The sequence below is a fragment of the Tyto alba genome, unplaced genomic scaffold, assembly GCF_018691265.1.
Source record: "Tyto alba isolate M040663 unplaced genomic scaffold, T.alba_DEE_v4.0 Super-Scaffold_10, whole genome shotgun sequence".
In the NCBI taxonomy this organism is placed as follows: domain Eukaryota; kingdom Metazoa; phylum Chordata; class Aves; order Strigiformes; family Tytonidae; genus Tyto; species Tyto alba.
Genome location: NW_024881262.1, coordinates 7,821,055 through 7,847,411, shown reverse-complemented (window position 1 = coordinate 7,847,411; position 26,357 = coordinate 7,821,055). Strand labels below are relative to the sequence as shown.

General features: G+C 35.7%; 1 protein-coding gene across 1 annotated transcript in view; it reads right to left on the bottom strand.

Moving 5' to 3' along the window:
- NAALADL2 (N-acetylated alpha-linked acidic dipeptidase like 2) overlaps nucleotides 1-26,357 on the bottom strand; it is a 406,653-nt gene that overhangs the window by 223,360 nt on the left and 156,936 nt on the right. Inside the window, exon 4 of the mRNA XM_033006356.1 lies at nucleotides 20,181-20,300. Within this exon, the coding sequence (XP_032862247.1) occupies nucleotides 20,181-20,300 (120 nt within the window). The remainder of the gene's footprint in view (nucleotides 1-20,180; nucleotides 20,301-26,357) is intronic.

The following is a 26,357-nucleotide window of genomic DNA, read 5'->3' as shown; positions in this document are numbered from 1 at the left end:
CTCTATTTTTGTTTTACTGAAGTTATTTATTCATTGGTCATAGATACACTTTCAGCTGAATTCACAAACCAGATACTTACCCAAATCTGAGCTTTGGCATACTTGTCTCTGATTAAGTAACTGAGTTACCATCATACTCTGACATCCATGAGTCAAGTTTTTTGTTAAATTCAAGGCCATACTCAAAACAAGGCAGCATCATACTAGCCGTAGAAATAAATTAGGTAATACACTTTATAATTTTTTTAATTAATTGCTGCCAGCAATCAAACATCAGTGAGTACACATCAGTTTTGTTTTTCCACTTTCAAGCTATGGAGATGAGTATTCTTTCTTAGTTTTATGCATTACAAATCAGTAACATGGACATCTGTTTTCAGATGAAGGGAGAAGCAGCCTTTCTGACAGGGAGGGAACAGCCATGTCTCAGTTTACGTTGCAAGCATCAGCCCTCTGCAGTCATTCGGACTGCCACAGCCACTGACCTCTGCCCACAACGGAAACCTCTACGCTTAAGCAGCAATGTGTCATCTACTGAGAATACAGGAGAGGATAGCAACTCATGTTAGACTCAGGATAGGGATCCCCAAATTCTTATGCTATATCTGCTATGAGAAGTGGCAGACAGGCTTAAAGACTGAAGAATGAATACAAGATGTACTACACCTGTTAGACATAGTAAACAGCAGAGGTCTGTGTGTTGCATGCACCTAAAAGCCAGGAATGGGTCCTCTTCTGAGCATTTGATTTACCTTAGTTGTTTGTTACAGATCCTCCTGGGGATTCTGGATGTCATTAACACTGTTGATGCAACCTCTGAATAAATTACACATAATTGCATGCATTTATGAATGATTTCCACAAAGAATTCCCCAGACAAGGTAGGCTTTAGACATTTAATGGCCCCAGACCACCAACCAAAGCAGAAGGACACACAAAATATGGAGACAACAATGTAGACAAAAAAAGCTGTGTTGTTTCTAAAATTACCAGTTAAATAATCAGCAAGACTAAGAAAGTAAATAAGCAAAGAGAAAAAGAAACACCTACTTGCATAAACGCACCACGTTGTGCATAAAATGCTATGTAAGCTCGTAATCTTTGATTCTCTCAACAATCTTTACTCAACTTACATATAGTCTGTATTTCGGATATCCTTGGGGTACCTTGAGTACGTATTTTCCAGTACTAACACTGAAAGTTAGTACTGTTGAAATGCAAACAGCTCAAGTCACCCTACCGTCTCCAAGATAAAAGCAGGATTGTGACTCTATTAGTTCCATGAGTGTAGATGTTATATGGTATCTGTCAAGATATTAGCAGATGTTCTTACAACCCCCATAACAATCAGTCATAGATTTTTAATTAAGGCACATTTGGTGCATCAAGTAATTGCATCTTAGGATGTCTGTTAGATTGTTAAGATACAACTGCCTTCATTAGACCTGTGCAAAAGATTCCCTTTCACTTATTATTCTCACGATTATTGTCTTGGAATATTCTATGAAAAGCTAGTCTATTTCTTTCAAAGTACCAAGCAAGTTCTCTGCACAATGATTTTTCCGGTGTATTACATTGTATCTAGGTTTCACGCTTTTAAAATAACATCCTTGAACATAATGTAACAGTCTCTTTAGATATTGTATAACACTGTTACGTGTTTCTAAATTTACATTTGGTTTAATTTTATGTTTCTAAGTGGAACGTATAATGATATAGAGTATGCTATATGTAAGCCTTAGGCATATCTATATATCAACTAGGAAAACTGCATATTATTAATTGGTTGATGAATATTTTACTTTCATTTATGGAAAAGGGCAGTGCTTAACTACTTGGTTAGCATGCCTTTAAGTAAATCAATACTCAGAATGAACTTATTTATCTTCCTTATTATAAAAACAGTCTCAAACCAGGAATGATAAAAGAAATGATCATAAAGAATATGCCCCAGTGTATAAAGTTATTTCAAAAACTATAAATATTAAAGAAGTTATTAAAAACCTTAGCAATAAAAGTTCTTTATAAATTGTCAGTACTAATTTCCACTCCTAAGCTCCAGCAGAAATTCCCAAATTAAAAATTTGGCTAGTTTCCATTTTTTTTTTTTTTCATGACTGACATTTCAGCAACTAGACTTTTTTCCACAAGACCTTATTCATGAAATGTGCCACACAGAATGTACCATGAGTGTATCTTTCATACTGAACATCAGAGTCTACAGCAGAATATGTAAAAAAGCCACTTCATATGTAACTCAGGAAGGCAAAACTGCAAGAAATCTACACAAAAGAGACAACAGTTGAAAAAGTCAACATTTGCAGCTTTTTTCTTACCAAGTCCTTTGTTTTTCACTGCTTTCCACTCAGCACATCAGCGAAACAGAGCTTTGGCTCCTCATGTGACTTACTAGATAGCCCATTTCACCAAAATGAAATAGTAAAAAGAACTACATGAAGGAGGTCCAAAGTTGAAGCACTCCATGGAAACAGGGATGGCAGCGGTATTAGTTTGGCAGTCAAAAAATACTACAAAGTCATTCAATCACCACCAGTTAAAAAAAAAAAAAAAAAAAAAAATTCCAAAATCAAAACTAACAACCCGCAGCTCTTCTTCAATAACACTAGTAGACAATTAGTACCAGAACATGAGTCCAAACTATTCCTTTGCCTTATCATAAAAAATGGAGTGAAAAATATAAAATGTAAAAAATATGTCCAACCTACTGTCATAAAGATTTTTTTAAAGCAGTGATTAGGAAAGGAAGACCCTAATACCAAAACACATTCATACAAAGAGTGGCTAAGAAAGATGAGCTAGCAACATTATTGCTCCCTGTCACTCTTCTGTCATGGACAGCAGCCACAGTAAAGTCAATTTTGTCCTTCTCAGACAATATCTTGGGGAAGGCAAGGAAAGACCAAAAGCAAATATCTTTTGAAACCTCGTATGTTAAAAAAAAAATATGGTTCCCTCTAATTGGCTCACTGAAAAGGTTTAGCACAACTTACACCTCCTAGAACTCCACTAAACTGACTTCTAAATGACATAAACACAGAATACTATAGCTAGAAGATGAATGAAAAAGAAATACAATGAAACTTGTGATCAATCAATTTGTTACACCGTTGTTTTTTCTTGAGACAGAACTTTCAGTAAAAGTCTTTAAAGCATACACAACCTCACTCTGAAAAAAAAAACAACCAACAAACCAACCACAACCCCTCCCCACCCCCCCCCAAAAAAAACCCAAGAAACACAACAAAGACACCCCCACCCCAAACCCAAATAAAGGCTCAAGTACAACACAACATTATGCTGCAAGGACAGGCAATGAATGAATTCTGTGACACAGAAATTAAGACATCCCTATCCCTGGTGTTTAACACAGCACAGGAATCTACAGAAAACCAGGGAATAGTTCCAAATTCAGGCAAGTATTTTCTCATGAAACATCTTTGCAAATGAGACAAGGAGTGAACACAGCATAAATACAAATTTCTATTCTCTCCCATTAACTCCTTTTATCTGGAGACAGATTGGCAGTGATGACTAATCTTTGTACAACCTATTGCTTGCAACTGGTCAAAAAGGTGAAAAGAAATCCAGTTCAGAGTTACACAGCAAGCTTACTTTTCCATCACTTATTAACGGAAAATGCAACTACATCCACTATTTTTAGAATATTTACTGAAATCATTGTGTCTAAGTCTGCATTTAATTGCACAAGCTTTATACCAACATAACACACTCAATTTCAATAATTTTAAAGTGGTAAGAAATTAAAAGTCAGCCTTTGTAGCCTTTTATGTGTTGGTGTCTTCTCCCAAGTAACAAGTGATAGGACAAGAGGAAATGGCCTCAATTGTGCCAGGGGAGGTTTAGGTTGGGCATTAGGAAATTCTTCACCGAAAGGGTTGTTAAGCATTGGAACAGGCTGCCCAGGGAAGTGTTAGAGTCATCATCCCTGGATGTATTTAAGAGACATGTAGATGTGACACTTAGGAACATGGTTTAGTGGTGGACCTAACAATGATAGGTTTATGTTTGGACTCGATGACCTTAAAGATCTTTTCCAACCTAAACAATTCTATGATTCTATGTGTCGTGAACCTAGTTCTCTCAGAAGATAGAAAAATATTTAATATACATATAAGCATTACGATCCTTTTTGATAATAAATGATAAAGATCAATCCTAAAATAGTCAAAGTACATAAAGCTTAGTTAATTGTAAAGTAGAGACAACTCAGGTCAACAGAGGAACTAATTAATGCCCATCTTTCCAACAAGAGCCTACATGCCAATAGGAAACGTGAATAGCTGAGGAGTTCTGTTAAGATACTCAGAGGGATGACAGGGGTTTTAAAATCTAATCTGCCTTTTTGAATTTTTGCCAGCATCTACTAAACTGTCCGTTAAGATGAGATTTCTGAAGAGAATGATCTGTTCATATAACAATCCATGCAGATACTGAGTTCAGAAGGCAGCTTTGACAGTAAAAACCTTCTCTAACACAGCTCAACTCTTTGTACCTCATAAAATAATCTTTGATTATTAGAAAATAACTTAAGACTTTGAAGTCTGCATTAGAAACATTTACATTAATTTCAGCTCACAGTCACCAATTCCCTGCTTACCATCTAAAATCTTCTCTGGATTTGAGTACAAATGTTTGTGTAACTACTGAGTATTCCCATCTCTGTATGACTCTTCTTTCAGAGGCCGTATCAACAAGATGGTGATGGACAAACACATTGTAAAACAGGGTGCTAAGTCAAGAGGTTCTCTTCTTACTGGTTGCTAAAAAAGCGGATAAGCACAACGCATTAGAGTGAACTGATTATTTTACCCCAGCTGCAGAAAGAAGTTTTATGACTGACTTCAAAATGAGGGCACAGTGCCTTAAGAAAAAGCAGTGAAAAGGTCTGCTTTCCAATAGTAAACCAGAATTTTTCTATTCTTTAGTTTCAGTATCTTTTAAAACACTTATTGTTTTTTTCCAAAGACCCGAGCAATTCTGATAGGGAACAAAACAACTGTAATTTTCCAGATTACATTGTTAACTAATGATCAATCTTCTTGGATTAACCTATTTACTCAGCTGCCCTTTATCAACAAAATAGCCAATAAAGTTATTTTTATTTCTCTTACATAGCATTAATGTTTGGGGGGTTATTATTTTTTAGGAAAAAAAAAAGGCATTTAAATTTTATATGCTGCTTTGAAATGTTTTGATTCTGAAACAATGTTTTGAGAAAGATGTTTTTGAACCACTGATCTCCTAGCAACAGAAAGGCAGCAGAGGTACACACTTCAGATCGGCGATCAGGTGACAAAACAAAGACCGAGAAAACCTCTCAAGCCATTTGCTCAATTACACTCACAGTTCTGAATTTATAAATCTCCGATGGATGCAGTTCTCTCCAAATGTTCTCACTTGGCCCCATTTTTGAGATAGATGCAAAACAAGATGTGAACCTTCTTAGGGTCAGACAGAAAACTGTGTAGGAGGTGGATCTGGACTGCAGTGGTGCTGATACAATGCAAACCAGCCGATACTTGGAGCAATATACAAACTCCTCTTTAATAACAGGATAACCACTGCTTTATTTGCCTCCAGAAGTAGCAGAAGTAGTACATATTAAAAGAGAAGAAATCAGAGAACTTTTTTTTTTTTTTTTTACTTAAAAAATGTTTTGCTTATGACATTTCCTCCATGCACTTCTATTGTTTAATATTGTTGAAATCAAGGTATAATGCTTATTTATTCAATAATTAATTTCCATAGATATATGCTTTCTAGATCTATATGAAACTTGTGCTGTTCAACTTTATTTATAACACATAGATTTACTTATAAGTACAAGACTTTCATTCAGACACTAGTAAAATTCAAAACCATACATTATCACACTTGTATTACTGACATTATCACTTTATATCATCCTTCTTCTTCTAAATTTCAAACAGCAATAAACATCACATATTATCCATCAGCATAAAAATCCCAGATGGTTTCAGATAGACAACTGACGTTTGTGGATTTCAAGACAGAAGATCTATAGCTTTGTCCAAAAATAATTATTATTAAACTGATTTCCAAAATGAAGGTGTGCCTTTTGTAATCAAGTTGCCTGAAACGTTAACATGGTACCACTCCAAAGACTTAAGTCAACACCAGAATATAGTAAAGGAAGCGTTGCTTCTTCTTTAAGGACAAGACACACATCTGCCTTTAAGTATGTTTGGTTTGGTTTTTGAGGGTTCTTTTTAGGAGAGATGTTGGTTTTTGTTTGCTTGTTTTCCCCCTCTTGGAGCGTAGTTAGAGAATATGATAATAGCAATGTTAAAGATGACTTTTTTCCTAGTATTTCTAAACATCTTCAGAGGCAAACCAAATAATCACATAACACACCTCAATCATGAGACATCAACTAGCTTAATTTCAGAAAAAAAAAGCTTAAATTCTGCTTTGGTGTTATTTAAGAATCACAGAGTTCTGAAGCACTAGTTTTTATTACACTGTTTGTTAATCTTGAAGCCAAAATAAAAAGTTTATCAAAGCCTATCTCTTCCTAAGCTCCTTAGAGGGCAAAGACTGGTGTTTAGCATGCAGCTGGTACTCTCAGAATTGCATCATTTACTCTGGCCTGTTCATATGCAGACTGAATCTGGAATATTTGATGGGTAGATTGTTATATCCATTTTTGTTTTGTAGCAAGTGGTAAAGTATTACCAGAGTTTTAGATACATGCTTTCCCAAATGTGCAAATCTATATCAAGAAATTTTAAGTATGTTTATGGTGGAACTCATCACCACAATATACCGTAGTAGTGGTAAAGTTAAGTATAAACAGGCTCAGAACTGGAATACACCAATTCATGGAATACTCGTGATAATTAAATCAGCACAGAAATATTCTCCACTTCAGGAAGTCACACCACCAATGACTGCCATTTTTGGGAAAGGTATACCAAGGGGGCGGAAAAAAAAATTAAATTACTTTGTACTTGCTTTGTAACTCATAGTCTTCCCCTAAGCATAAGCCATGTCAGGTAAGGATATCAGGCTGACAGAGGACATACGCTGTGTTCTCATAGTAAAAGATGGAGAGTTTTTTCTGGTCAATAAGAACTTCCTGACAGAAAACTAAGTAGCAGATCATTCTGGATGAGTGATTGCCTGTGCATTTCACCATGACGGTTTATAGTAACAACATTTCAACAATAACAGTACTATGTGATGGCCATGACCTTATCATCATATGAGAGTTTTACCTGAATAAACACCAGACATGGCTTCTTTTGCTAAACGGGAATCATTCCTACAAAACATAGTAACAGTCTTAACTATGTTTTTTATATTAAATAAAGTCACTTTTAACGTTCCTATAGATAAGGCTGTGGTTCTACATTCTTCTGGAGCAAGAGCAGAATGCTAGAAACCTCACTGTATCAATCTTATCTCTTTACTGAGAAATAAACTTTGTCATATTATCAAGCTAATTTTTACATTAAAATACAGGTTTTCCCAGAATTAAATAATGTACTTCAAGTTTTACTTTGTTTGTTTGCTGAACAGAAAACGAAAGAAATAAGACATTTAAGCTACTCTTCCCCTGTTACCACTACTATCACCAAAACATTGAATGAATCTGTGCTTTGGGTAGGTCAGAAGCAAACCTTGTTTTCTGAATCTGTATGCCCTGAAATGACTTAATCTTCAAAGACAATAAAACACTTCAAGTGACAACATCAGATTTTGTCATTGAAACATTCAGTGAATATGTACAGCACCAACATCAAAATTCATCCCAAACAGGTCTACTTGCAAAAAATATACATTAATAAAATATCATTTAAATGAAAATCTAATTTAAGAATTTAAAAGTATTTGAGAGACCCATTTTACATTTGCAAAGAGTCAAAGTTTTTCAGAAAAAAAGTACATGCAAAAATGCATAAATGAAAATTAATCACTACAGGCATTTGCAAACAGATTATATTGTATATCTATTGTTGCAACAAAATAGATTCCTGAGTATGATAGGCCTCACATTCATTTTTTTAAATGCTAAGACCTCAGCCTCTTGTAATTAGCTAGTTTCTGATGAATTGCATTACACTAAAAAAGAACAAAATGTAAATTAAATACTCTGTAGTGAAAATTTCTGTATTTTTATTCCAGTCTTTATCACCCTTCCAGTCCCATTTTATTAGCCAGGGCAAAAGCCATCTTTTAAAGATGCTCCCCTTAATGCCAAGTGTGAAGCACTCTGCAAAGAGAATACTTACAACATTCTCAGATCTTTCAAAACCAGACATACACATACTGTTCTGAATGGCACTGTCACTACATACCATTCTTAGGTAGAAAAAGGAGGCTAGGTCACAACTCTCCTAATGCATTACGATTGTCCTCCTTGTATCTCATTTTTTAAGGTACATGTACAGCACCTTACCACGGAGACAACTTACATTGCCAGGCACTGCAAAAGCCCATAAAGGCTGTGTAAGCCTCAACATTTATCTGATATTGGAAGCAGCAGATTCAACGTATCACACATTTACGTGGTCAACATAATTACTAGGAAGAAAATCAAAGTTGAGATGGCGTACATGGTTATTGAGAGACAGTAATTTCTACAGCAGTCAGATGGACAAGACTAATTCATTTCTAATCTATCATAAAGATTTTTTAAACCTGGAATCCAAGAATGGCCTGAACTAGCAGATTTAGAGTTGCCTTTTTTTCTTATACTCTGTAATATGATAAACAGGAATGAGACATGGTCAGGTGGTTAAGTGGATTATATGTTATTGTATTTCCTCTGAGATCATGGTAGGAAGCCTGACCGAAATGAGTTGTCAGGTCAGTTCCCCAATGGACATTTTATATCATAAAACCATCACATATAACTGAATATGGATATAAAAGGCAATATAGGCAATTCCCACTCTAGGGAAAACCAAGATTGACTTAGAAGTGAAAAAGAAGCTTCCTTCTTATTGAAAGGGTGGTCTCTCTAGGTCACCACAAGGTCACGTCTGAGGCTGTGTGGCAAGAGTTTTTATGATGCCTGCATAACAATTTACAGTAGAAAAACATAAATAACAGGTTCCACTGTCAGCGCAGGCACTCCTCCAGCCTTCACAGAATGCAAATACTCTGTCCTCTATCTAAAATATTACCTGTATCTAGACATAACTGTGCACTGTGCTGACAAATCTCAGCCAATGCATATACTATGATTATTTACAATTACAAGGCTATCATCAGCAACAATGTGAGGTTTTCAGTTTGTTTAGTTGTTTGTTTTTTTGTTTTGCTTTGTTTTTTTAATCTGTTGAGGAATCTGATTTTTAGAGAAATTTGAAGTTTAAAAGTGATGTGAAATTTGGAACTATTAATGAAAAATGTTATTAGTTATCATATGGCATCCCAAGCCAATTTAGGAAAGCAGTCCCACCAATTTTAACTTAAGGTTCTGGTGACTGTGATCATGTGACTTTGGTTTTCTCTCCCAGTGAACATCAGGAAGCTTAGGTATCTTTTCATACACGATATCCTCGATTGACCATTTGTATCAAAAAGCATCAAAACCAACACTTTAAAAAAAAAATAAATCACCTTGAATAATCACAACCCCAAATATGGTAAATTAATTGCTCTTAGAAAATGACTTAGAATAAATTCAATACCAAAAAAAAAACCAATCAACCCCCCCCCCCAAAAAAAAAAAAACCAAAAACACACACAAAGGACAAACTCACTTAAAATCATGAGAATATAGAAAGATAACATATAAAGTAAGTTGTCATTTACTTCGAGCTACACATAGAGAAAACAAGGTAAGTTTAACTTTGTTGTGCATGTTGCTGTCTGTGGATTATTAATTCAGACGTAACGATGAAATTAAAATGCCTAAGTTCTCATATTGAAATGCACAACCTTTTCCTGTTAAGTGAAAATATGTTCACTGTGAAAGAATTGCCTTCTGCACAGCAGGTTAGTTTAAAGTTTTGGCAATTGAAACAAAATATACCAAGTGGCTATTATTGTATGTGTAAAGAAGGTGCCAGTCATATTTGCAAGGATGTACTTGGTGTTTTTCTTTTCAAATTCATGCACAGGCATCAAGAGGTCCAAACAGCTAAGAATTTAATTTTTAATTTGTTTTTCTATGGCTTCTTCAACATTATGTAAAGAAAGAGAAAATGAAAAGAATATAATGCTAAATGATGCCCCCCCCAAAAAAAAAAATAAATTCCCTAAATCCTGAGAACAAGTATTTATCCAGCTATGTTTTGCAAAATCCCACTACAGAAGATCTGAAAAGAGTGCATCATATAACCCCAGAGAATGTAATAAAAAACTTGGATAGGCTATAGAATTTAAAGTATAAAAACCTACTTACACTGATGCCAGTGAAAAGGTTGGCTATTGGCATTCAGCAAGACCACATTTCTACTGAAAGTTCTGAACACGGTGCAAACCAGATGTGTACTTGACAGGGCAGAATTCAGATTTTCATACATAAATCACAAGTGCTGATTATGTTAACCAATTCTCACAAATGAATTCCTAAATCCATGCAGAACAAATGCAAATCAAATCAAGGTCTGGATCTGGTTGTATTTCCTAAACTGTAGGGCCAGATTCAAAACTGTTTCTAATCAGAGAATCCACTGGGTTACTGAACCATTTTTTTCTTAACTGTGGTGACTCAGCTGCATTTTAAAGGACAGATGACAAAAAAAAACAAAACAAAACAACACGAGGAGCCACAGGGCACAAAAATAATTCTTGAGTAATATGTGACATCTTGGGTCATCAAATAAAACAGTGATTCTAAGAACAGAACTATTTACTTCTGTAGTCTCTTAAATAAAGTTCTGCATAAATAATTTGTTCAACTATAGTGACTTTTGATACATTTTCAAATCAGTTCACAGACGTGTAAATAAACTGATTATTAAGAAGTAATTACTGTGAAAGAAACAAACAAAAAAATCTAAAAGAACATAAAAAGGCCAGAGAATAGCCATAATTATTTTTAATAATCTAATAAATCACTAACTACTACAGAACATGCCATACAATTCAAACCCAGTACAAAATGAGGGGAGTACTTATAAAACACTTGTTGCCTAAAGAAAGAAGACCTTTTCCCTCTGGTTGCTACTCCAGAAAATATAAAATAACCAGCACATATAGCACTGGTTTGTATTTATCCTTTGTAGAATTGTTCAACTGGTCAGTTCTGAAGATTAAGGGCATGGGTTGCATTCCTTCACCTAGTCCAGTGGCTGACACTTTGAAAGACCCAAAAGGCAGATAGTCCTGTTAGGGCAGGATAAGATTTTACATATTCACTCCTCATTGCTACTCAAAGTTCCATTTTCTTTTTCAGTTTCTCAGCTGTTGTTAAAATCAAACAGTATGTGCTGGAAACACATGAGATGAAAAAAGGCCCAGATAATTTGTCTGTCAATGGATCTTTTGTGAAATGCAAGCTCAACTAATCTGAAGGGTCAGCTTAATTAGCAGCTTGGGTTGAAAAAAAATGCCTATAATTCCCTATATAAGCAGCAGAAAAAGTGAAAAAGTGCCAAGACCACTTGCAAGAAGTATGGCTAGTGCATCTGCAGAAAGAGCAGATTTAAAAGGCTTAGATTTTATGATGGAAAGACAAAGTGCTTAAGTCTTTCCTATTGCCCTGCACACGAGTAGCTGATCAGGTGTGTGAATTTAGGGCTCTGAGGTACAAATTGAGGCAATGGATTTCTTTGCTCAGCTCTGCTTCAGAACAATTGCCTCACAGCAAAGCCATTTCACTTGACTTTGCATCATTTATCAGGACATAGCACTCAGACAGTAAATTGGATGATTGCATTTACTACTCACTTTTTAAGGGCTTGATAAAATAGAAAATTATGCTTGGGTTTCACACCTCTAAAACCTGACAAGAGCTTCAGAAGACCCCAGAATTAATTTTTTATGAGTCAGTCATCCTCCATTTTTGAATGTAAGCCACTTACTGTCTCACTCAATTTAAGCCTATTGTACTAAAAGGAGGAGACCTGCCTGCTATGAAATGGTCAGCCCTTTTCCTCAGGAAATAGTGATTCATAATGGGAGCTGGACTAATTTTTCAAACGATGCCTTTAATATATGTAGTGAATGTGCAATTAAACACCCAATTGAGTATATGACTATTTAGAATTATTTTCCCAAGAGAAAATTAAGTGTTCAGTGTTATTGAGGATGTGTAGATATGAAGATATAAAGATACGGACTATATACCCAGTTGAATAACTAAGAATTCAATGTTTGATTCAGCAGTAGGACTCTGGGAACTGCTGTATCAATCCAGAAGAGAAAGAGAGAATAGGAACTATACCTGGGAATGAAAGTATGTCTGCAAAATGGCAATGACTACTCAAAACGTTCGGGGAATATTCTATGGCATTAGAAATGCAGAATAATCGATATCTACTTTTGCTCATTAACTTATATGTCCCCTCGTTTACCCTGGTAATAGCACATTTCTTCTTCAATTCAAACAAATCCAGGGGGTTGTAAACGAAAAGGAAATGAGTAATAACCAAAAGTCCTTTTACTGATGCAACCAAAATGTTAATTACTTGAGAATATTGACAAGTTGTGCTACAATTATGCTTCCTTCCAGGCATCAATTGCTTTTCTTGTACACCACCCCTTACAAACTGTTCTTACTGCTTACAAAAGCAAATTACTTTCTCACATTTATAAAGAAGGAATTCTCACTTTACTTTTATTTACTGCAGTGCACTTGACTAAAGGGGTAAGAGGACAAAATTTTGTCAACTATTTCACATTCATCTGGACACATACGGATTGGATTTATAAGTGCACTGGTATTGTTTCAATTTTAGGTGGTACAGATCACAGTACATCATCCTTCAAATGCTGGATTAAGTACAAGGTAAACTGACATGGCTCAGTTTAAATTATTCTGGGTAGTAACAGCCTTTTAGGAACAGAACAACAGAGCTCAGCAGGTTTTGGTTCCAATCAGCAATACAAAACCACTCCTTTGACTTTTTTTTCAGTCATCGACTATAGATTTCTCAAGTCTGTATCATTTCTCAATTTCCCATAGTACATCACACAGAAGAGGGGGGAAAAAAAATAAATATTGCAATCAGTACTTTCATTTTTTTTTAAGATATGTTTTAAACTAAGTTTACCAATAAAAGTTTAAAATATGACTTTAGGATGAAACATTAAGTAATAAATCTGTGTAGAGACATTTGGTTTTTTAACTCAGGTACGTGTACTCAATAGTCTGGAGCTGAATTTCTTAGCCACCCCGACTCAGAACAGATTGATGATATGAGGCAGGGTGTCTCCAAGCTTCTGTAATTAGCTATTATGGCTTGTTCCGTCTGTTCAAAGGGACAAGAAAGTATTGTTATCAGGCAAAGCAGGAGGAATATAACTGAGAACTGTCTACCAATCTCTTAAATTTGATACACTTTCAGATGAAGGATGACCCATGGTCTTTCTTCAAAACAAACATAAATTTTCTTAGTAAACACTAAAAAGCAAAATAGCTTGTGCATCATTCCATGAATCATTAAATCAGGAAGAGGTAAATAGGTGCCTAACAGAATCATTCAAAACACAGGATTTATAGCAGTGTGAAACCTCAATTACATTAAATCTCAGGATCTGGGGAATTGAGACAATATTTTAAAAGGATGACGAATTAGAGAAAACGTGAAAAACAGGATGCTATTCAAGTGGATGTTATTAGATGATCCTTTCCTATCCAGATCTCCACGTCTAGTTTTAAATACTTCTATAACTTTTATCCATACTACCTATACCTGTGGCTCAAATTTTCAAGAAGGGCTTTGGGAGGGGCTAAAATATTAAAAATCCTACAGCACTCACATGGAAAATGGGAAAAAATTCCATCCTACAAACTAAATTCAAAATCAACTCCCAGTGTCCTTAATAATTAAATGTATATAAGGTCTTGAAGTTCCCTAAAAAACATTCTGTTTAATATAGTTTTTATATACGCACACTTCATATATATTCATAAGCATATACATATACACACATATATACATGTGTATATATAAGGAGTGAGGAATGGATGGAAGGAGAGAGAGCCCTAATTAAATGGAGATTTTAAATGTAATCTTCACAGTTATATATGCTAGTCATAAAAAGTACCGGAGAGAAAGAAATAAACAATGTAGACAGTAGAAAAGTGAAATAACTTTTTCCAAAGTAAACTTACTTAGAACTAATGCAGTTATAAAATAGAAGTCTTTTGGCAAATTGCCTTTATTCTGGGAATCTTTAATATCTTCCATTTAGTAAATCCTTATCTGTAAGTGTCTGTCAATAACCTCTGCCTAAACATGCAAGCATCCACATTTCTAAACTTTATGACAGTTAAAAAGCAATTTTATGAATATTTATGAAGGCAGTAAATTATTAAAATAAATATAGATATTTACACAGTAGAACAACATCTTCATGTAATGGATGCGGAAAAAATGTTAATATGTGAACATTTTAAAGATGAAGTGTTTTGGCCTTCAGGGCTTTTGTTACTCTATTAAAAGTTAATTTAGGACAGAAATTATGGCTTTTTCTTGAATCCCAACCCCAAAAGATTAAATCATCATCAAGATTCACAACATTTTTCAAAAAAATGAGTCTGGCGATGGTATTTCCAGAGGCTGGATATTGAAACTACTGTGCAGTTCTCCCTGGGAAAAAGTCTCCTCTGACTTATTTTATGTGCTCGCGGTGGTGACATATACTCAGACAAGCTTTTAGGGCAGAGAAGCTAGGTGCCAGTCAGGTGGTTTCATCAATCTTCCTGTCACCACACATTTTACACTATTAGAATCTGTTTCTTGTCTACAAATACAGCAGACAACTCCAGCTGCTCTTTCTCAAGAAGCTGCTCTACATCACAGAAGTGATTTGCTTAATCACTAATAATAATTTCATCATATTTCCCCACATTTATAGATCATCCTGATTCAAGGATGTGAGGGATTCTGCTCTAACCTCCTGTATGTAACTGGCTACTGAAGTTCGCCTGTGATCCCAATAACCCACGTTCCACCAAAACACAAATTTTCCTTCTAGACAGAACATTGGGAGGCAGTCAGTTTCAATCTGAGAGCACAAGGAAGCAAGTATTCTACCTTTTAAATGGTAGTTGATGAAGTTCTGCTTCACTTCTGTTCTGCATTTGCCTCATTTCAGCTTTTTCCTTAAGAAAGTTTTTCTCCTTCCCTAATCCAGTCTCCTCTTTATTCAGAAACAATCCAGCTTTTACAAGTGTCTCAGATTAATCACAACATCCCTTTAAATAAAGGCATAGTTTAAATTTTTTCCTTCTTTCTTTCAGCTCTGTGAATTATTCTGTCGAGAGACAAAAAATACTAGCATCATGGCTATGCCAGGTTAATGCATCATATGAGTGCTCCCTGTACACTTCCCTGCTCGGTCCGCTGACTCAGTTTGTGTTGCTACAGGAAATTGTCACTCCAGGTGCTCGGAGTAGTAAATTCCTAAACCTTTCAGTTGCATTTGAAAATTACTCTGCCTTTGCTATACTATAACATGCTCCAGCCTTTGAAGCATTTCTACCATTTTTTTCTCCCACTTTTAATATTAATTTTATAAAAGACTAGAGTCTTGCTCCCTTACTGATCTTAGTATTGCCGTATCAATGGTAAAACACCTTCCTAAACCTCCACTCCACTCTGATTTATATATACATTAATACATATACTTTTTTAAATCTGTTCTTTTTAACACAGCAATGTAAGCTGTACCTGTGTTTTTTGGTTTTTTTTGTTTGTTTGTTTTGTTTTGTTTTGTTTTGTTTTTTTTTTTCCCCAGCGTGAACACTCTTTAATCTGCTATAAAGATAGGGTCCATGTTCTTGCTTTCTATACATATAACTTATCATGCAGCTGTAGTAACATATTCTTTATTTGAAAAGGTCCAGCTTAAGGGATCAAGATGTGTCGGTCTAGGAAATGTGCCCACTGCCATAGCTACTGCCCCTCTTGCACTGATCAGATGTTACATTCCGTTTCAGTGGAACAGAAATACAAGACTCCCAATAAAATGTGAAAATCATATTCAATTACAAAAATAAGGTCAGATTTCTCCAAATCTTATTCTCACAAAGCAACTTAAATTTATGAACCTTACTGTTGGAGAATGGCTCAGAGACAAGGGTACTGTGCCTTTAGCCAATAGATTGTAAGCCTGCATGCCTAAGTTGTGCCTTGTCATGTATTAAGAAAATCTTTGAACGAACGTTAGTGCAGGCTCTGCTCATACAAAAGAAAAAGGGGGAATTGTTGGAGAATGGCTCAGAGACAAGGGTCCTGAGCCCACCGAGCAATTGTATGATCAGAGCCTGCTCTAGCTGCTGATGCTGAGCCTCACTAGGGTTTGCCTGCAGCTGCTCGCAGCTGCTGATACAGGAGGAATGTCAAGGACGCTTCAGCCCTGTGTACCGTGGTGTGTCGAAAACAGGTTAAGGGGAATTAGGAATAGTGGTCTGAGAAACCCAGTGTTATGGTAACGGTGGTCTGAGAAACATTGTGTTACGGTACTGTTGTGTATCAAAAACAAGTCAACAAGAATCAGAAATAGTAGCATGAGAAACTTAGTGTTATGAGAAGCTTGTGCTGTAAGCTAACTGCAAGTAGGTGGACCGTGCGAATATGACCTTTAGAGCTTAAGCCAATCAGCTAGTGACTAGTAGGCATAATAATTATCATTGTCTGTATAAATATATGTACCCTGGACCAATAAAGACACACGTTGATTGATGCTCTATCTCCCACACTGAACCCGTCTCGGCATGTTGTTCGTCCACGGCTCCGCACCTTACCAAATTTAATAAGAATTATTCACATTAAGGATTCGACTACATAACAGCACATTAACCTCAGGCTTTTCTGCATACTCCACCTTGTATATTCCAATTCCAAGTTACACTGAGCTCTGAACCCTGTCTTGTTTTCAATGTGTCTGAAGATACAAGAGATGGGCCCAGTCTGAAAGACTGAAAGTAGAAGCTCCAAATTATTTTCAACCTTGATCATCCCTCAAATTTTGTACCCTATCAAATCTCCGTAAAACACCAAACTCAACCTCTACAGCAAAAATATTGTAACACAATTGTTTTCCCAAATAGTCAAATTTCTATCACTTTGGCTTATTTCTTACTTTTCTTCTGGCTAAAGAAATGTTGTTCAGTTTTCACGGTGAATTTTCTGCTAACAGCAGTTTATTATTTTTTTCAGGTTTCACGGTTTTTCCAGTGGACTCAATATGGAGAGAAGGAACACTTAGGATAAAACCAAAACCAAACCAAACCAAAAACAAAAAAGCAAATTGAAAACAAAGAAGGGGAAAAAGGGAAAAACACGTGAAAACAAGCAGTTAATGATGTCAGTAAAAGAGAGGCAAAAAGCACATCCCATGCAAGGGAAAAATGCAAACCTGGAAAACAGAGACATGATTAGAAACTCTAAGCTAGGAAGATGAAATCTTGGTGCAGGATCTGGAAAAATAAGACTCAAATCCAGAGTGATATATTTTTATAATATAAAATAATAATATTGAGAAATTAAAAAACATTAAAACATGAAAAGTACAAGTTAAACAAAGAAATTTGAACAAAAATGAGTAAAAAAAAATATATATATATATGTAGTGACAGCTCTGTTATGAACTAGCATTCTGTTTTAATGTGATGTAAAACCAGGCAAGTGGAAGACAGAGATAAGGAGAATATAGGCAGAGGGAACTATCTGCTGAAACAGAATTGTGAGACTCCGTAAGTATAGAAACATAAACATTTTGGGTAAAAAGATACAAAAAGTGGATTCAGTAGTGAGATATCAGGCCTATTTAAACCAGCAGGAGTTGCTGTTTAAGGCAAGTTTTTACTTTCACTTCAAATATTTCTCATGAAAGAAGAATCTGTTTGTGATATCTTCCTACGTATTTTCTCATACTTTTAATAGCTTACAATTATTTCACAGACAGACACACAATTTATATTCTAAAAAAAAGACAGTTTACAACCTCAAAAAGAAGAAATAACAAATAAAGGGCAAAGTTCCTACCTGCATGAGCAGAACATAAAAAGTAGATTTGGGGCATTGTATTATAGCTCAGATCCCAAGCGTGCATTCAAAGTCAGTCTCTTGATCATATCACACTTTGGCTCATGTTGTATAACAGACTCTAAATGTGCAAAATGGATTCTTTTGGAATAGCAGATGAGTATCACAAGCATGATTAATACACCTGAGACACCAGTTTGCATTTACTTCTTGGAACCAGACTACAGACAACCCAAACTAAAAGTTCCTGAGATGCTCCCTGTCCTCAGCACCAATTGTTTTGCCCTACTCCTTCAGGCTCCACTACTTGCTAAATTAGACACAGTAAGTGCTTACAGGAACACAAATTAAACTGGTAAAAAGTCCATCTCATAGACACTCTAGACAGTGCTATTACAGCAAACTTGGCATCTTTATCAAATTCCTACTTTATGAGCCCCGATTGCTATTTCATTGTTTTTGTCAGTTAGCAGTGAAATGCAGTATAAGATCTGTTGGTGGAAATGATGCACAACAGCCAAGTTCCAACAATGATAGCTGACCTTTCATGGGCATAATTAGATTGCATCTAAATAATTCAAATAAACAGCTAAAGCTATTCAGTTGAAAATGGCATTTTTATTGAGACAAATATTATTCCTATAGAAAAAAATATTAAGTGGTTATTTTCTGAACCTGCATTGTGGTCCCGATTGTGCTTTCTGTAGCCGACAGAGCAGACCCTGATTCTCTTAATTATAATATCTGGAGTTACTGCTTTTTTATAATTGCTTTTGTGAATTGGGAATGAATTGTTTAAATATTTATTGGGTTAGTGTATTTTCTGAAAGGCAAAACAGAATTTCTGTTTATAAAATATTTGCAATAGAAGGCAGTTACTTGACATTTAAAATTTAAATGTGGTTTATATGTTGAGTCTATTATGTCTAATGTACAAGTGGACGAGTGAGCGCGATCTCTGTGCTCCCTGCCAGCGCTGGAGTTGGAGAAAGAACAGACACGCAAAAACCCACATACACCCCTCCCCACGCACAGCTACAACCAAAGAAGGAGGAAGGAGGGAGTGGAATTAAAACATGGTTCTCATTCTGAACTGGTGGTAACCCATCCACAGACTAGTAAATCCTCATCATTTTACAGAAGTCATTGATCATTAATGGCAGGGGGAATAAATGCCTATCTGTGTATCTAAGGGTAGTCTGCTTACACATTTTACCAGAAAAGTAAATGCTCTTTTCCAACTCGCAAGTCCCTTTCTTCCCGCTAAGGTGGTAAGGATAGCAGAAGGAATCAAGAAGGCACAGGCACCTTCTCCACAGAGCAAGGCTATATTACGCCAAGGTTCAAAGTGTTACGATGTCATTTCTTAAATCCATAAACAACGTTAGTCCTCCTATAGTGTTTGCTGTTGGTTACAACCTCGCAAGCTCAGGGCTTGCAGCAGCGCATCTGCAGCAAGACCCAAAGCGCTGAGCTCTAGACACAGCCTGGGGGGGCTGGAAAGACCCACAGACATCCGAGATCAGGTGAGCACATACCGTGCTCTGCCTCCTCTCACAGCAGGTCCAAACTACTGCCAGCAGGCCAACTACTACATACGACTATGCAGAAACAAAAGATTCCAGAGCAGTGTTGTATGTACACTTCTAGCAGACGCAGATCCAACTCTTCCTGATCTCAGTTGCCTTTTCCCCGCCCGCCCCCCCCCCCCCCCCCCATGTTTTATTATTTATTTTAGGGATTTCTTTATTTGTCAAAAGGCTTACAGTACACCCCTAAAAAATATGGCATACTAGTGGGGCATGCCAAGATGTGCAGCAAAATAAGTAACTGTAACACATAAAAGGCACTACAGATCAAAGTGGATAGTGTTAGGGAAGAATCTGAATGCGAGTAAATCCTGAGTTATTGTGATAGAATGGAAAAGTCCTTGTTTCGATATTTTGAAATTATAAAAACAAAGGAATAATTCAGCTGAAGTGCAACAAGAATTTGACTAACCTTATAAAGCAAAGGAGATTGTCCTAGCTTCAAAAGTGCAATTTTTTTGGTCACGTTTGTAATGGCTTGAATCCGGATCAAGTCTTCCACAGTCCCGTACTGTATATCAACAAGTTCTGCCTGTGAAGAGAAGACAAAGTTCAGGCTATATCTATAACCAGACATCACTGAGGGTGCTCCTTCCACAGAAACAAAGTTGTTTGCATCAAGCACCTGAGCAGAATTCTGAAATTACTTTACCCCCATTTCCTAATCAGGAATATCTGTAATAAAAAAGACCTTGAGAATTCAATCTGACAGATGACTTTTTATCTTTGCAGTTTTTATTCACAATTCAGCAGCTGTGATAAAAAGAAAACAATATATTTTTGCCGGTTGTTATAAGTGGTGCTGATTCTGATGAGAATTTCCCCTCATTAGATACAAGAATGTATTTAAAACCATGTAAGGGATACTAACTCACCTCTGTTACTTTTCTTAAAGGGAATCAGAGTCTTGTAAAGCATTTCAGAAAATGAGTGGATAATTATACTGGTCACTTATGAAAATATACAGATAATACATACTTTACCAATATAAAGTTTTATTATGTGGTCTCATATGATAATTTAGAGTCACTTCCAACTAACTTCAAAGTGTTTAGATCATGAAGATCTTCAGCTCTTCAGTTTGGACACTACAAGAATATAGAGTAAAGGTCTATATTATTATGAAATGTCAATCACTGGCAATGATGGAAAAATACTTCCAAGATACGTTTTCTTTTTTTTTTTTTTTTAAATATATATATAATTTAAGAATGACCAAGAGCATTCTTCTCATACATTTATAGCAATAAAGTCTGGTGAAGACCAAGTATGAGGATAATCAGTCCTGTATATTCTTATTTTAGAATGTTATGAAGCTCTCAGGACATCATCAAGGACATTCTGGAACCTCTAAATCCCTACATAGCGTTCACGTAAAACACAAGAAGATACAAGAATATTACATGAGTGTTTAAAAAATAAAAGAGGAGCAATACAAGATAGAGAAGTTTGTCTTTCAGTTCAGTTTCGGTAAAATAGTATGGATTCATTGAGGAAGGCAGCAGTTCTGATTTTGGGCATCTCTACAAAAACTGTTTAAATTCTAACAGCTATTCTGGATATGTAGAATGTGTGAAATTTTACTAGGTTCCTGAATATGGGTATTTTAGGAAAGTATTTACCCTTCTACAACTATATCTGAATATTTTGTCTGACTTTGTACCTCAACATTTAATTCATACAAAAAAAAAATGCCAAGGTTTCTGTCTTCTTAAATTTTGAAGTTAACAAGATCCTAAGCCTATAACATGTCATCAGTGCTATATAAACGAAGTATTTAAAAAGGTTAGCCAAAGTTATAAAACACTTCTGTAACAGGCAAACATCAGATTTGACACCAACTACTGAAATGTAGGAACAGAAAATCCTGAACATCATACAGTTTCTTCTGAAATAGTCAGGGTTTTAATATATAACGAACTTGAAAACTGTTTCATAAGAAAATCCAAATGGTGATTACACGCTGAAATCCAACATAATTTTTTTTCTGTGTGATCACTGTATTTGAAAAGTATGACAAAATCAAGTGAAGAAGTTTTTATACTAGAGGAATATATTTTATATTTTACTTAATCTGGTTATAAAGAGTTCACCTCAAATGAGGGAAGGGTATTAACCAGTGTACTTCCTTGAAGCTGACACAAATTTTGCCTCATTCTGTAGATCTCAGTTTTATTTTAATTTGTACCTACAGGCGTGTCAATAGATAAACTTTAGTGAGGTAATTATTAGAGTCTCAAAAGTCTTATGGCTTGAGAGGTTATACCTAAGCTGACTCCTGGGAGACTTCTAATCTAATTCTTCTAGAGCCAATGCCTTTCCCATTTACCCTCAAGCAAATGGAAAATCAGAGCTTTCACCATTCATATGAGAGAAAGTACACTGAATTTTCCCGAGGCAAAATCAATACACAAAGATATAACATAATGAAGTACCAAACCATTTGCTTCTACAGTATGCCTGTGTGAAAATGAGAACCCTGCCCATCTACATTCATGTGCTTCTTCTCTTCACATCATTTTTGCTAGCTGCTCCTCCAGGGTGCTATCCACCACTCTGTAAACAAGAAAACTACATGTTTGAACAATTATTAATGCATTTAGCAACTACCCTTGGATGTTCTTTGTTAATTTATGGATGCAAACTGCATCTTCAAGAGCTGCTCACTGGTCTTTCCCAGGCAACATATGAGCTCAACAAGAGCAGCCTGAATAAAAGGCCCTACAAAAGCACAGCTCATTTTTTAATTATGTGAGAACCAGAACCTGACTCCCTGCTGCCCCAAACACTATGCAAACCATGTTCTTTGCTCCAAATGTTAAAAGTAAGCCCCAATGCCAAAGCTGTTAAATACATTCATACATTGAGAGTACATGTGAGAAGTCATTACATAATGAAAAAGCAGCTGGGTATAATATAACAAAGAGTTACATGTGCTTTCATTACACATCTTCCACATGAAGGATATGTCAAAGCTCAATATATTATAACTCTTTCTTTTGCACTTCGCTGAAAATAAGTATGACCTAAGCCTCTTGTTGCTATCCACCTTTAGGGATACTTGCACACTTATATTTCACTGCAACTTCAAAGTGGCTCTCTTCTCATCATAAATCTTTGACCCTTAATTTTACCTTTTTGGGAACCGTGGGTAAAAATATTGCACATGTCTACCAAAGTAAGTTATCACATCCTGGTAACTTCACATATAGCCTAGCAGCTGGAAGTTTGCACAGTTAATCTCAGATCTAACTTCAGTTAAAAATGACAAAAAAAAAAAAAAAAACCAAAACACCAAAACCAACCCAGAATAAAATCTTCTCTTGAGTAAAACTACACATGACTCCTTCCCTCCCAAATGAAGTCAATAGTCCACTGGAAGAGTTTAGAACAAAGTCATAGCATTTTGGCAGCACAGTCCGGAAACTAGTAGGTAAACATTAAATTATAAGACTAGTTTTAGAAATTATTCCTACCCATTCCTTTCTTCTACACTTCAATACTTCAGTAAAATTTATATATAAAAAAAAGCAGAATATTTTGCACTATTTAGTAACAACATCTCATCAAATGCAGTACAGCAACACTAGCTCAGAGTAGTCAGTTTTGGGTTTATTTAACACACTGGGGCTCAACTAATTGGACCCTTTACTTCTAGTATAAGATAAATACACATTTAAAATAACGTTAAAGAATCCTACTGAATCCAAAGAGTGTTACCCTCTCAATAATCCACTGAGAAATTAACAGTCCATTTGCGTTGCATAAAGTCCCATTTTACTCACATTCCTAACACCTCAAAAAATGAATAAAGATTAAATTTTTTAGTTTTTATTTTTTAGAAATGCTTACACGATATAATCCTCATTTTAAACATTCCAGATTTTAAAAAAGCAAAATACCTCATCCTCAACTACCCATATTTGATAAAGTGCTTTCCTGTTTTAGGATAATTCTGTTCAAAAACAAAAGAGGACTCATCCTTTTATCAGGTGCTGAAAAAGACCACTTGTGTACTTGGTTTAGATATGCAAGGCTAAATCCTCTTACCCTAAAACTGGGAAACTGCTAAAGAATGAGTTGTTTCATCAATTTGAATTAGGTACTTACTCTTCAAATTGTTTCATGCTATGCTGTGCTAAAGATATGACTATTTAGGAACAAATTGTGGTGTGAAATATGGAGTTCAGTAGTATTCCCCCATGCATGAAATGAAGCAGGGGTAGGTAATAATACAAACATTTTTAGAAAAAGTTATTACTTTATGTTAGGCTTATTATTAGTTTCTAAGTCCCAAGATGATGCTCAACGAGTTGTAAGCATTCTATCTTAAAAACTATGATAAAATCCACCTTAACGAGAAAAGACAAGCATTCTGAAAATGCCACAATCAAGACAATGTTCTTTCCCTAATTTCTTCTACTTATCTCCGAAATGAAAGAGAATAAAACAGTGTTCTTCATCCAGTCATGGATGCAAAATAGTAAGACAGGTCTTGGAAAGGAAAAGTATGAATAATTTTATGAAGCAGGTGGCAACTGGGGTCTTGTAGATGCTGGATACTATTTTAAAACTTTGCTTTCTTTGCAAATGCTGAGACAACAACAACAACAAAAAACGCTAAGTTAAATAGGTCAAAAATAATAATAGAAATGTGTTTGTCATATCACATTGTTATCATTCAGTCCACTTGAATAAGAAAAGGAATTTAATAACAGTATTATACTTCTGCATCCAATACACTGGCTAAGAGGCAGATTGTGGCTGATTTGCCAGGGGCACACAAGACAGGAAAAAGATTAAGGGAAAAACCCCCAGGAAAACAAACAACAACAAAAAAACAACAAACAAACAAAAACAAACAAACAAACAAAAACTCAAAACCCATACACCCAGGAAGGGATGTTTCTCACAACCACCAAAATGCAGATGGAGTTGTGCAGATAAAAAGGTAGCTCTTAAATGCATCTGCTCTAGCTATCAAGGCTGGGTATCCCAGGGTAGAAAAGCACCACACCTAAGCAAACAGTTTTACTATTATTTCTTAAGACAATACATTAGGGTCAGTACAGAGCTATCTTAACAAAATCGTATTTGAAAGGCGCAAACACGCAGAAAAGAAAACCAAAAGTAGCATACAGAATGGCTGTGGTGAAAAATCTTCTTTTCTTAATGTTACCTGTTGTTAGTGACACCGTTCAGTAACCTCAAATTATTGCATATATTTTATCAAATACCAGTCTGTTGACCCATATTAATAAATAGCTTCTATATACATATTTGGGATGTCAAGATGGTAGAAGCTGCAGCTATGAGAATGACTGATACTCAATAGCACAGTCAAGCTCATACTCCTCACGGTTCTGACCTACGCACCAAGAGAGTGTCAGAAATGGATGGCCTAAAGAAACTCCACGTGTTGAAGAAAACATAATATTAAATGCTGTGTATACAATATACTGCTTATTCATCAGAATTAAGACAATTTTTCCAAAAGGCACATACGTAATTCTAGGAGTATCAACACTTCAATGCTGTGACTGTTCAGGCCTGCTACATCCCCCTTCTTCATTCAAGTCAATGCCCTTTATTTGGCCTTCAATATTCAGCTACTGTTTTCAGGATGTTCACAAAATAAAGGTAACAAACATCCAACGCATGATCAGTCACAATTAAATAACCTTCAACTAGTCGTCCTGTCTAAAGTAAAACTCCAAAATACATTTGCAAATTGAATCTGAAAAGATGGCAGTCTGCAGTCAAGACATGAAGCTAACTTTAATTAAACACTTCACTATATTATTTGCACAGCTCTGAAATCGGGGCTGAAGGCAGCATTCAGCAGAGCATAAAAGTAAACTCAAGCTGGCCGTAAATCAAAGCTGGACATCAAGAACTGCAAAGAAAGCTGCAAACATAAAACTAGCTCTTTTCTAAAATTAGAGAAAAGGAAGAAAGAAAAAGGGAGATAACAAAGCTGTGCCCAAGTATGCCAAATCATTTGTTGCTGTAAACTTTGCTATGCTTTCTGACAGGAGGTGCTGCTCCCATTTCAGCCAAAAGCATCCCTCCGATAATCAGGCAACCACAGCTGTCTCCCTGTGATTGCTACCACTCAAGCCTCCTTTGTTGTCCAAAATAGCAAGCCAGAGACAAAATAAACAGCCATAGCCATCTTTTGTATACTTACTGTATTTCTACAGACACATTAATATTCAAAGTTATCTTTCAAAATTTGTCCTTCACTTAGTTCTAGGCAAAAATAGGGACAGAGAGATATCTTCTGTGTTTGTGGGTTTTGTGGCATGTATCTGACGTTTCTAGGTCAACTGAAGCGTTGAAGGTCGAACCAAGAAAGTTATGTGCTTAACTATTGAATTCTGTTACGGTAACGGCACTCGGTATGAGCAGGATCAGTCAGTCTGTTCTTTTGTGGTTAGGACTTGCCTAAGCCAAGTACAGGGGTAGTAAATTTAATCTTCTGTTTTATGTTACTAGTTTCAGCATTATGAAAAAAGGAAAAGATATGAAAAAGCATGACCAAGCATATAAGTCAAAATTTAGTAAAATAAAGACAAGTGAGACACAA